Raw genomic sequence first — 13,377 nt, forward strand, 5'->3', positions numbered from 1 at the left:
CCCAGAGTCGTGTCTGTGTGTGTGCAGGTACGCCTCGACTTACAACAGTTCATTTAGTAGCCGTTCAAAGTCGCAATGACACTGAAAAAAAGCAACTTGGCATCTTTTTTCACACTTGCGACCGTTGCAGCATCCCTATGGTCACATGGCATGTGCTTACGACGGTTGCAATATCCTGCGATCACGTGATCTCCTTTTGCGACTTTCCGCCGAGCAAAGTCAATGGGAGAAATCTGATTCGTTTAACAACTGAGTTAATGACTTAACAACTGTGGTGATTTACTTAACAACAAGGTCGGAGAACCGGGCAAAGCTCAGTTAACCAAGACCTCACTGAGAAACATAAATGATGGGCTCAGTTGTAGACGCACGTCGAGGACAACCTTTGATGGGACTCTGTCTGGTTGGACTGCCGACAAAATCCCAGACTGTGGTTTTCAACGCCTCCTAATTTTGAGGAAGGTTGAAATGGTTTTCCGTCGCGTTCTGTACGTTTCCATTATTCTCTACGTTTGATAGGAGCTATCATTGCGGTTTTAATATTTAAAGGAAAACAGAGAATGGGAGAGCCGTTTATTATCTCTTTTCCTAAGTGGATAATGAGCCGCGGTGGCGCTGCAGTTAGAGTGCAGTCCTGCAGGCCACTTTAGCTGACTGTGTTCAGCAGGTCAGCGATTCAAATCTCACCGGCTCAAGGTTGACTCAGCCTTCCATCCTTCCGGGGTAGGTAAAATGAGGACCCAGATTGTTGGGGGCAATGTAAATATATATATATATATATATACATTGCTTACTGGTGTACACCGCTTAGAGAGTGCTTGCACTCAAAGCGGTATATAAGTCTCATAAATAAATAAAATAAATAAATAAATAAATCCCACTTCCGGCCTGCCAACATGTATTAGGAGAGTTGAAAGTATATGATTATCCTCCGCTTTTTAATATGGCAAAATTGTGAGTGTGGTGAAATTTTGTGATTAAAACATACGAGGAATGGTTGCAGGAATTGGGGATGGCCAGTCTAGAGAAAAGAAGGCCTGGGGGGGGGACATGATAACAATATTCCAGTATTTGAGGGGCTGCCACAAAGAAAAGGGGGTCAATTTATTTTTGAAAGCACCACAAGGAAGGACAAGAAACAATGGATGGAAACTAACCAAGGGGAGAAGCAACCTGGAATTAAGGAGGAATTTCCTAACAGTGAGGACAATTAACCAGTGGAACAACCTGCCTCCAGAAGCGGTGGATGCTCCAACACTGGAAGTTTTTAAGAAGAGACTGGACAACCATTTGTCCGAAATGGTATAGGGTTTCCTGCCTGAGCAGGGGGTTGGACTAGATGACCTCCAAGGTCCCTTCCAACTCTATTATTATTATATTATATTATTCTCCAAAGCACCAAAGGGCAAGACATGGCACAACGGAGAGAAACCAATCAAGGAGAGAAGCAACCTGGAGTTAAGGAGAAACTTCCTAACAGTGAGGACAATTCACCACTGGAACAGCTTGCCACCAGAAATTGTGTGTGTGTGCCAACACTGGAGGTTTTTCAGAAGAGACTGGACAGTCACTTGTCTGAAATGTTATAGGGTCAGCTTGAGCAGGGGGCTGGACTAGAAGTCCTCCAAGGTCCCTTCCAGCTCTGTTCTGATTCTGATCTCTGAAAAGGTCCCATTGCAGAAGGTGACGAGTGAGGTGTCCAGGGCTGATTTGAGATGGCCCAGATGGGCACCAAGGTGGGCCTGCAAAGGGTAGGGGAAAACTTTTCCCTTTCCAGGTTTTGTGCAATCTGCTGGCTCAGTTCTTGTGGAGCTGTGCAGTTTTGCTGCACTCAGCTATTTCTGCTAAACCACCAGGAGCCCCCTCCCGTCTCCCCCCACTCCCAGGCGACTCCGGTTTCCAATGTGTCAGTGAGTTAATTGGGGTCCTAGTGCCGCGTTCATTAAAAGGAGGAACGTGCTGCTTCTTGGGGGCTGAAAGAGTTTAACAGTCCTAAACAAGCTTTCTTGGGGAGAGGAGGGGGCGTTGCGATTGCACGCCAAGGGGGTGTTCAAAGACTCCACTCGCTTTTGCAAAGGGGGGGGTGTCACCCCTCCTCGTTTATTTTTATTTATTTACTAAATTTAAATGTATTCCATTTGCACGATGCCAGTCAGATTTGCAGTTGACTCGCTTTTGCAAAGGGTGAGCCTCTCATTCATTTTACAGGTGGTCCTCGATTTACGACAGGGGTCTTCCAACATGGCCCTTTGATGACTTGTGGACTTCAACTCCCAGAATTCCTCAGCCAGGATGCTTGAAGACAGGGCTCTTCAAACTTGGCCCTTGGATGACTTGGGGACTTCAATTCCCAGAATTCCTCAGTCAGGCACGTGTGCCTGGCTGAGGGATTCTGGGAGTTGAAGTCCACAAGTCATGAAAGGGTCATAATTCCCTCACACTGGTTGAGGAATTCTGGGAGTTGAAGTCCTCAAGTCATAAAAGGGTCATAGTTCCCTCACACTGGCTGAGGAATTCTGGGAGTTGAAGTCCACAAAATCATAAAAGAGCCAAGTTTGAAGACCCCTGATTTACGTCCACAGTTGAGCCCCAAAATTTCTCTTGCTAAGTGAGACAGTTGTTCAGCGAGCTTTGCCCCATTTTACGACCTTTGTTGCCACGGTTGTTAAGTGAATCACTGCTGTTGTTAAGTTAGCTACACGGCGATTGATTCCCGCGGTATCCCCTTTTGCAACCTTCTGGGAAGCAAAGTCCGTTAACCTGTGGTCGTAAAATGGGGCAAAATTCACTTAAATTACTGTCTCAGTCACAGAAATTTTGGGCTTAATTGCGGTCGTTATGTCGAGGAATTACCTGTCTAGGGTTTCCTGCTTGAGCAGGGGGATGGACTAGAAGACCTCCAAGGTCCCAATGTCAACATTCCGTTAAATGAAAGTAGCGAGTTTTGTTAATATGCCAGTCATTGCTGCCGTCCTGGGGGCGGCGGGGGCAGGAAGGGGAGCTTAACTCCCTCCTTTCCATCCAGAAAGCCACTCTCCGCTCTGAGCCACGATGCCGGGCATTGGAGCCTCCATAGCCAGAGGCAGTCTACCAGGGAGAAGCACCCTCACTCCGGGTGGAAGCGAGCAGGAAGGCCGGCGTGCCAGGGTTAAGCCCCTCAAATCCCTCCCCCTGCTAGGAAGGCAGGGCTGGGCGGCCTCGCAGGGGTGGGGAGAGGATGGAATCCATCGTCCTAGGCCAGGGGGGGGTCTTCCAACTTGGCCCTTTGATGACTTGTGGACTCCAACTCCCAGAATTCCTCAGCCATGATGCTTTAAGATAGGGGTCTTCCAACTTGGCCCTTTGATAGTGGTGGACTTCAACTCCCAGAATTCCTCAGCCAGGATGCTTTAAGACAGGGGTCTTCCAACTTGGCCCTTGGATGACTTGTGGACTTCAACTCCCAGAATCCCTCAGCCAGCCAGTCATATTAAAAGGGCCAAGTTGGGAGACCTCCGGCCTAGGCCTTGCGGGGCTGCGTCCCCCCCCCGCTTGCGTTCCCCTTCGCCGCAGAGCCGGAAGTGGCCGGTCGCCGCGGGCCCCGCTCGTGCTCGCCCTCTAGAGGCCGCGACGCGTAAAAAAGGGCCCGTCGCGCGGCGATGGCGTCACAGGGGCGCCGGCGGCGGTTGGAGGCTCGGATGGAGCCCGAGCAGGAGCGGCTGAGGCGGCAGATTCGCCTGCTTCAAGGTGGGCGTCCCCGGGGTCTGTGGGGGCGCTGGGGGTGATGGGAACTGTAGTCGGGCCGCGGAAGGAGAGGCCCAGCCTGAGGGGCCCGGAGGAAAGCCGGGGAGGGAGCAGGCCGGCCTCCTTCCCTTCTCAGGCCGGGCCGGGGAGCCTTTCCAGAGACGGGCCCACCAGAAAGCCGGCCAGAGCAGGCCCTGCTCCAAACCCTTCGGTTGGCGGGGGCGCGGGGGGGAGACGGAGACTGTCACCCTCTTCCCTGAGGGTGTAAGTGGACGGGGGATGGATTGGATGGCCTCTGAGGAGCCCTCCGGCCCAACACTGCTGCTAAACCAGGAATCCCCAGGTTTGGCAACTTTACGACCTGTGGACTTCAACTCCCAGAATTCCCAAGGCAGCTTTGAAGTCCACCTGTCTTAAAGTAGCCGAGGCTGGCAGGGAATTCTGGGAGTTGAAGTCCAGCTGTCTTAAAATAGCCGAGGTTGGCTGGGGAATTCTGGGAGTTGAAGTCCAGCCGTCTCAAAATAGCTGAGTTTGGGGACCCCTATGCTAGAGGGAGAAGGTTTGCTCATTGGAAACAGAGAGGTCTCCCCCGAGGTCTTAGTTTTTGTCCCGGGTGCTGAACTGTTGAACGCTACTGTTACGATTCAAAATGCTTGTAGCCACTTTACTGCATGGTTGAGAGGCAGTTTGGTCTAGTGGTGAAGCCCTCGGGAGACAAACCTCAGTTTGACAGGGAGCTCTAGTCCTGCCTTAGCTACGAAAGCTGGCTGGGTGACTTTGGGCCAATCACCAGGAGATGGTGAGTTCTAGTCCCGCCTTAAGCATGAAAGCCAGCTGGGTGACTTTGAGTCAATCACCAGGAGATGGTGAGTTCTAATGCTGCCTTAGGTAGGAAAGCTGGCTGGGTGACTTTGGGCCAATCACCAGGAGACAGTGAGTTTTAATCTTGGCTTAGGTAGGAAAGCTGGCTGGGTGACTTGGGGCCAGCCATCCTCTCTCAACCCTCAATGTCAGGCTGAGGCGACAAGCCGGCCGGTCAGTTCCTGTTGCAACCAAGTGAATCAACATTTGGTTGATTCAGAGAAATGCAGACACTTCACTTGCAGAAGAAATGCTAGAAGGGGGAATCTATCTATCTATCTATCTATCTATCTATCTATCTATCTATCTATCTATCTATCTATCTATCTTTATGTTTTTGAGTCTCTGTTCATGCCTGGTTACTCCCAGGACTAATCTCTGCATTTTGCTTGGTAAGATTTTCAGGAGCTGCTTGACCTGTCCTCCTTTATCAGGTAAAAATGAGGAGGACTGGCCCAAGGTTATCCAGCTGAGTTTGTCAGATTAGAACTCGCAGCCTGCTGCCTTGCCTGCTTCTCTGAGCTGGCTTCCAGCACCTTTACACACAGAGACAGACACAATCCTGGAATCTTTATCTTGGGCTTCTAAATCTTAGGATCCAGTGACTCCATGAGTCAATAAATACAGGAGAACAATCATTTGGGACCTCTCCAGTGGTCCTTATATGTTTGTTGGGTGTTATCACATACAGGTATCCTTGACCTACGACCACAGTTGAGCCCAAAATTTCTTCTGCTAAGCGAGACAGTTAGCTGAGTTTTGCCTTGTTTTAGTCCAGGGGTCTTCCAACTTTGATGAAAGTCAGCCCTTTGATGACTTGTGGACTTCAACTCCCAGAATTCCTCAGCCAGACATGTAAAAAAGATGTTGAGACTCTAGAAAGAGTACAGACAAGAGCAACAAAGATGATCAGGGGACTGGAGGCTAAAACATACAAGGAATTGGGTATGTCCAGTTTAATGAAGAGAAGGACGAGGGGGGACATGATAGCAGTCTTCCAGTATCTCAGGGGCTGTCCCAAAGAAGAGGGAGTCAAGCTATTCTCCAAAGCGCCTGAGGGCAGGACAAGAAGCAACGGATGGAAACTCATCAAGGACAGAAGCAACCTAGAATTAAGCAGAAACTTCCTGACAGAACAATTAACCAGTGGAACAACCTGCCTCCAGAAGTGGTGAATGCTCCAACACTGGAGGTTTTTAAGAAGAGACTGGACAGCCATTGGTCTGAAATGGTCTAGGGTTTCCTGCCTGAGGAGAGGGTTGGACTAGATGACCTGTAAGGTCCCTTCCAACTTTATTATTATTATATTTGAAGAGTATCCTTCTCTTTGGTCAATAACAGGACAATCTCTGCCCATTCCCAGCAATCACAGAAATAGATTTTTTTGCCCCTTCACCCAGGATGATTTGTTGCTAACATGCTCCTCCAGACCTCCACTCTTCACCACTGAACACACCCACAAGGATAGGGGGAAGACTAAACACAGCTGTGTTTTTAAGCTGGCCTTGGAAGGTTACCAACCAGGTCTTTTCGCTCCTTTCAGGAGAGATTGCTTCATCCTGACTTTATCTAATCCAGCACCCCATCCCTTGCTGGCAAATTCCACTGCTTAGTTGTCAGCCGTTACCTAAGGAAGCCAAAATCAAGGATAATCCTTAGTACCGTGTTTCCCTGAAAGTAAGTGTCAACTGGAAAATAAATCACAGCAGGATTTTTCAGGATGCTCATAATATAAGCCCCACCCCAAACAAGTTCCAGTTAAGATTGGCAGCCAGACAGATGCATTTAGTACCGTATTTCCCCCCAAAATAAGCCCCAGTTAAGATTGTCAGCCAAATAAATGCATTTAGTACTGTATTTCCCCCCAAAATAAGCCCCAGTTAAGATGATCAGTCAGATGGACGCATTTAGTACCGTATTTTCCCTGAATATAAGCCCTAACCCGAAAATAAAGCCCTAATGCGTCTTTTGGAGCAAAAAATAGTATAAGACCCGGTCTTATTTCCAGGGAAACACGGTAAATGCTTAACCAGATGACACAGCTGGATGTTTCCTTCTCCAAGCACGACTGCAAAGAATATTCAGGCTGTTCATGGTCTTTTTATTTTAAAATATCTCCCACTTTTCAGTTGTCCACAGGAAGAGCCACAGATAAAGTTTTAGACTATCAACTTCTAACTGCAGGTAGTTCTTGATTTGCATCCATAATGGACTCACCATTCCGGATTCTCCTCAACCGACAGCCATTTGTTTAGTCACCGTTCAGAGTTAACAATGGCCCTAAAAAAAAAGTGACCTGACTGTTTTTCATGCTTACGACTGTTGCAGCATCGCCCATGATCAAAAATCACAGGATCAAAATTCAGACGATTGGCAACTGACTCGTATTTATGATGGGTCCTGTGATCCCCTTTTGTGATTTTCTGACAAGTCAAGTCCATGGGGGAGCCATGTTCACTGAACAACTGACTTAACAACTGTGGCAGGATAGGATAGGATAGGTTAGGTTAGAATGGAATGGAATGGAATAGAATAGAATAGAAAATATGGAATGGAATCAAATGGAATATGGAACAGACTAGAATAGAAAAGAAAATAGAATGGAATGAAATGGAATATAGAATAGAATAGAAAATATGGAATGGAACGAAATGGAATATGGAATGGAATAGACTAGAAAGAATAGAATAGAAAATATGGAATGAAATGGAATGGAATATGGAATGGAATAGAATAGAAAGAATAGAATGGAATAGAATAGAATAGAAGTAGAGCAAAATAGAATAGAATAGAAAATATGGAATGGAATGAAATGGAATATGGAATAGAGTAGAATAGAAAAGAAAATAGAGTGGAATGAAATGGAATATGGAATAGAATAGAATAAAAAATATGGAATGGAATATGGAATGGAATAGAATAGAAGTAGAGCAGAATAGAATAGAATAGAATAGGAATAGAATAGGAATAGAGCTGGAAGGGACCTTGGAGGTCTTCTAGTCCAGCCCTCTACTCAAGCAGGAGAACCTATACTATCTCAGACAGGTGAATGTTTAGTCTCTTCTTAAAAATTTCCAGTGATGGAGCGCCCACGATTTCTGGAGGCAAAAGCTGTCCCACTGGTTGATTGTCCTCACTGTTTCTCCTTAATTCCAGGTTGCTTCTCTCTGCCAACCATTGTTTCTTGTCCTGCCTTCTGGTGCTTTGGAGACTATCTTGACCCCCTCTTCTTTGTGGCAGCCCCTCAAATACTGGAACACTGCTATCCTGTCTCCCTTATTTCTTCTTTTCTTTAGACCAGCCAAACCCAAGTCTCACAGCCCTTCTTCGTATGTTTTGGTCTCCAGGCCTTGGATCACCTTAGTTCTTCTCTGAATTTTTTCTAAACTCTCAATATGTTTCTCAATATGTCGCAATCTGTTTCTTGTAACCTAAAATGTTTACGTCCATACAATGTTGTAGGGTCTCCGGCTTCAGCGGGGTGGTGGGGGTGGGGGTGGACTAGCAGACCTCCAAGGTCCCTTCCAACTCTGTTGTTCTGTCGTGCAGGCCTCATCAATGACCACAAAAACGCCCACGGGAATGCACCGGTCCCTCCTCCGCCCGCTTCGCTCTCCAGGTGGAGAAATCCTAAACTTCCCACCTTCCACAGCCAAACTACCTTCAGCGCCAGGTACGGCCAGCAGCCCTCCCGAGATTTCTCATCCGGCCCGGCCAACGCAACAACCTGGAGGAAGAAATACTCCCTTGTCAACGCGCCGCCTAGACCGGCCCTGTCTTCGGCCAGCGGCGTTTCTCCCAGTGCTTCCTGGGCTTCCCAGAGCCACGCCAGCAGGGAGGCTCCTGAGCCACAGCTGATGCTTTCGGAAGCCGCAGCGGCTGTCTCCAGCGCAAAGGCGAATGCCAGGCTGCCAGCCAGCTCCGTGGCGGGCGATGCCGCCGGCTCTGGCTTCCAGCCGGGCTTTTCAGGATCGAGAAAGGGACCGTTGGCATCTAGGGGAAAGCTGCCCACGCCTCCTTGGCCTTTAAACGCGGACCCGAGCCGGAAGAAAGAGTGGTGTGCTTCCACTCTGTCCCTCTCGCCCTGTGGCAAAACCCCGGCTACGGCTGGAAATAACCGACCGGCGGCGGGTCAGAAGAAGCCGGTGGGGAGGAGTGAGCTCGCCGCCAGCTTAGGCAGGACTATCAGCGAGAGTGCCATTGTGCTGAAATCCGAGCCTCGGCGCGCTCTGGCCTCGCCCGAGCAGGGATCGGGATCTCTCCCAATCTGGAAGAAGCCAACGCTCCAGGCTTCACCCCTGGGGGGTTCACACCGCCAGCCCTCCCCGGCCGGGACCGTCAAGCTGAGCCCCGCCAGGAGCGCGGATCTGTCTGCCGGCTGTGCCCGTTCGGGTGAGGAAGTGTCTTCCAGCACCGGGAGGAGTCTCCCCCCAAACAAGCCCGCCGTAGTTTTGGTCCAGAAGTCGTCTTCCATGCCGGCCTCCGTGCGATCCTCCCGGTTCAAGAGAGCCAACTACACCTGGGTGGCGAATCCCAGCAAGTCCCCCCGAAGCGTGAGGAGGTGGGCGGTTTCCAGGGCCTCCGAAGGCACCCCCAAGCTTGCTGCCTGTGCCCCGGCAGCGTCCCCCAAAGCCCAGTCGAGGGGAGCGAATCTGGACTTGGGGGCCAAGCCAAAGAAATCGAGCCCCCATTCAAAGCTGGCGGTTTCCGCCAGCCAGTACAAGTGGAAAGCGGCGAGTGCGAAATCTGCTCCCCCGCCTTCCACGTCCGCCTCGGTGTTCACTTGGAAGCGCAAGGAAGGGGTCGGGCCTGGCGATGCGCCCGGCGCGGGCGCCGCCAGCACGTCGCTCCAAGCTCTGAGGCGTCTCCCTCTCGGACACGGCCATCTTGCCCAGGGCAGCCCAAGAGCCTTCTTTGGAACGACCAGCTTTTTCAATTACAAGTTGAGGAGCTGGCCTAGAATCATTAAGAGGAAAGGTAGCGCCAGGTAAGTTCCTGAACCTCTTAGGGGGGTAAACATTTGTTCCAGTTGTTGCTGTTGTTTTAACTTGGATTGCTCATCCTGGTTATAAAAGTGGGAATGGAATGGAATTGGAATTAGGAATAGAATAGAATAGAATAGAATAGTTATAAATAATTATAATGGTTATAAAAGTGGGAATGGAATGGAATAGAATTACGAATTACAATTGGAATTGGAATTAGGAATAGAATAGAATAGAAAAGAAAATATGGAATGGAATGGAATAGGATAGGATAGAATATAGAATAGAACAGGATAGAAAATAGAGTAGAAAATAGAATAGAATAGAATAGAATAGAATAGGCAGGACAAGAAGCAACGGATGGAAACTGATCAAGGAGAGAAGCAACCTGGAACTAAGGAGAAACTTCCTGACAGTGAGAACAATTAACCAGTGGAACCACCTGCCTCCAGAAGTGATATATGCGCCAAGACTGGAAGTTTTTAAGAAGAGGCTGGACAGCCAATTGTCTGAAATGGTATAGGGTTTCCTTCCTGAGCAGGGGGTTGGACTAGATAACCTCCAAGGTCCCTTCCAACTTTATTATTATTATTATAGAATAAGTGTAGAGTAGAATAGAATTACAAATAGAATAGAGAATGGAATGTGTGATGAGATGGGATAGAATAGAAGTGTAGTGTAGTGTAGAGTAGAGTAGAGTAGAATTACAAAGAATAGAAAATACAGAATGGAATGTGGGATGGGATAGAATAGAATAGAATATGGAATGGAATATGTCAGAGCATGCAGTCTTACTGTGCTGAGGTAACCCAGGAGTAAATACAGTAAACAGTGGTTTATATTAAATGGTGGTTTGTATTACAATATGTACAAATATACTAGAAACAAAACAGTGGAACAACCTGCCTCCAGAAGCTCTGAATGCTCCAAAACGTGAAGTCTTTAAGAAGACACTGGACAGCCATTGGTCTGAAACGGTATAGGGCAGTGGTTCTCAACCTTTTTAATGCCGCGACCCCCAACCGGTCGTAGGTCGAGGACTACTCAACTAGTCGTAAGTCGAGGACTACTCAACTGGTGCAGCACTGTTTGCAGAATGGGACTTTTGGCAGGCTCAGCAGGGCAGAGACAGCCTGGACAATTCCTATTGGCTTTTGAAAGCCAATAGAATTAGACTCTATTCAAGAGAATAAAAGGGAGTAGCACAGCTAAGGAAAAGGGGGAAAAAATGGACTGCGTTGTTTGGCGACCCCCATGAAATGGTCGTTCGACCCCAAATGGAGTCCCGACCCACAGGTTGAGAACCACTGGTATAGGGTTTCCTGCCTGAGTAGGGGGTTGGACTAGATGACCTCCAAGGTCCCTTCCAACTTTTATTATTATATTATTATTATTATTATTATTATTATTATTATTATTATTATTATTATTATTACACGCGTATGTGATAATTCAGCAAATTCCAATACACAGCAGTTACAGCAGGGAACTGACGAGAGAGAAAGACTCCAGCAAAAAACTTCCCTTTTATGCACAGGCTCTTAAAGGGATACACACACCTGCTGAGTCATTCCTATTATTGCATCATCCACCTTACATTGCCTTACATCATTACATAAGCTGTTTAGCTATTAAATTATTATCCTGACACAATAGAATATGGAATGGAATGTAATAGAATACTTTATTGGCCAATTGGACCCCCTCTTCTTCATGGCAGCCCCTCAATATTGGAACGCTGCTATCATACCATTCCTTATATGTTTTAGCCTCCAGTCCCCTGATCATCTTTGTTGCTCTTCTCTGCACTCTTTCTAGAGTCTCAACATCTTTTTTACATCCTGCTGACCAAAACTGGATGCAGGATTCCAGGTGTGGCCTTACCAAGGCCTTGTAAAGTGGTATTAACGCTTCACGTGATCTTGATTCTATCCCTCCGTTAATGCAGCCTAGCACTGTGTTGGCAGTTTTTTGCCAGTTCGTATTTAATGACATAAATTTTGGGGTCAAGCGTGGCCGTACGTCACGCATATTTCAACCAAGGCGAAGGAGAATTTTGGGTTTTCTCATCCAGGCTTCTGGAGAAAAGAGGCCCGAATGCTTCCTTGTGGCCGGAGCAACCTGTACGACAGGTGTGCGCAAGGAAGATCCTGCCCAGGTTGTGTCATGCTGTGCTTGCATTTGGTTCCCAGAGAGGATCGGGGTATCTATCAAGGCGCCGATGGTCCTTTGCCTCCGTGGCCTGTATGTCGCGCCTGAGACCTTTCGTGGCACCCCTGCCATGCGGGCCCTTTGCAGAGGCACTGGTGTCCTTGCAGATGCCTTGCCGGGAGAGATTCTGACCTGCGCTTTGCTTCTCCTTCCAGCTCTCCCACCCTGCTGCTGAAGAGCCGCTACTGCCTCCGGAAACGCCACGCCACGCGGGGAAAGTCCTCCCCCACCGCCCGCCGAACCGGGACCAAAGGCCTGGTGCAAATCAGCAAGCACAGGTTGCGCCGGCTGCCGGCGTCCCGAGTTCCTGGTTCGCCCAAAGAAGGTAGGAGAGACTTGGAATTGGGAGGGGGTGGGGGGCAGGGGGGAGTTGGACCCGCTGCCCTCGGCTCTGGACAGATGGCCAGGAGAGACTGGCACGGGCCAAGAGGCCACCAATCGTGGTTCTTCTCTTGGGTTGGCTACCCTCGTTCTGATCCGGATGCTGGTTTTTGAGAGGGTCTTTATAGCCAAACAATCGGGTCTGGGGTGCGACTTTTTCCCTCATCCTCTGGAGGTCTGTGGGTGATGTCCTTGAAAAGGCTGGGGGGGCGGCTCCCCATTTGTGGTGTTTTAAGGATGGGGATAGGGGTGGGCTGCCTCCCGCTTCCGAAAAACCGTTGTGGCTTGTATTCAGGATCAAGCTGTCGAAAGTCACCTGATTTTGTTGTTAGTTGTGAAGTCGTGTCCGACCCATCGCGACCCCATGGACAAGGTTCCTCCAGGCCTTCCTGTCCTCCGCCATCTTCTGGAGCCCATTGAAGCTCACGCCTCCTGCTTCAGGGACTCCATCCAGCCCCCTCCTTCTCTGTCGTCCCATTCTTCTCTTGCCCTCCATCTTTCCCAGCATCAGGTTCTTCTCCAGGGAGTCCATCCTTCTCATTAGGTGGCCAAAGGACTTGAGTTTCAACTTCAGGAGCTGGCCTTCTCAAGAGCAGTCGGGGTTGATCTCCTCCAGGACTGACTGGTTGGATCGCCTTGCAGTCCAAGGGACTCGCAGGAGTCTTCTCCAGCACCAGAGTTCAAAGGCCTCCATTCTTTGGCGCTCAGCCTTTCTTATGGTCCAACTTTCACAGCCACACATTGCAACTGGGGAAACCATGGCCTGGACTATACGCACTTTTGTTGGCAGGGTGATGTCTCTGCTTTTTAATAGGCTGTCTAGATTTGCCATAGCTTTCCTCCCCAGGAGCAAGCGTCTTCTAATTTCTTGGCCACAGTCCCCATCTGAGGTGATCTTGGAGCCCAGGAAGATAAAATCTGTCACCTGATTTTAGAGCTGTGCAAATTTGGGGATTGGCCGATTACTAACTGGGGTGTGTGTCATAGATTGCCTGTGGCTTATGGTTTGCCAGCACCCACCTAGGATCTGAGCTTGGCTAGAAGAGTCACCTGGGAGAACGACACTTTGGCTTGGCTGTCTTCTCCTGACCTGCCTTTACCTCGAAGGTGGCCCTGTCCCTTGCTGGAGTTAATAAGAGCAGGTGTAAAATAAAGCTGTAAACTAAAGAGGGAAACTCCCGTGTCGGCTGAGCCTTTGCGCAGAAGGGCCCAGCTC

The 13,377-nt window shown here is 49.0% G+C and overlaps 1 protein-coding gene across 1 annotated transcript in view; it reads left to right on the forward strand.

The window, feature by feature from the left end:
- The first annotated feature begins 3,607 nt into the window (after positions 1–3,607).
- Positions 3,608–13,377, forward strand: part of ZC3H3 (zinc finger CCCH-type containing 3) — a 198,868-nt gene continuing 189,098 nt past the window's right edge. The window contains exons 1-3 of the mRNA XM_039368711.1: positions 3,608–3,726; positions 8,134–9,571; positions 11,936–12,105. Coding sequence (XP_039224645.1) covers positions 3,639–3,726; positions 8,134–9,571; positions 11,936–12,105 — 1,696 coding nt within the window. The 5' untranslated portion in view covers positions 3,608–3,638. The remainder of the gene's footprint in view (positions 3,727–8,133; positions 9,572–11,935; positions 12,106–13,377) is intronic.

The sequence above is a fragment of the Crotalus tigris genome, unplaced genomic scaffold, assembly GCF_016545835.1.
Source record: "Crotalus tigris isolate CLP2741 ecotype Arizona unplaced genomic scaffold, ASM1654583v1 scf7180000020908.629646, whole genome shotgun sequence".
Classification (NCBI taxonomy): domain Eukaryota; kingdom Metazoa; phylum Chordata; class Lepidosauria; order Squamata; family Viperidae; genus Crotalus; species Crotalus tigris.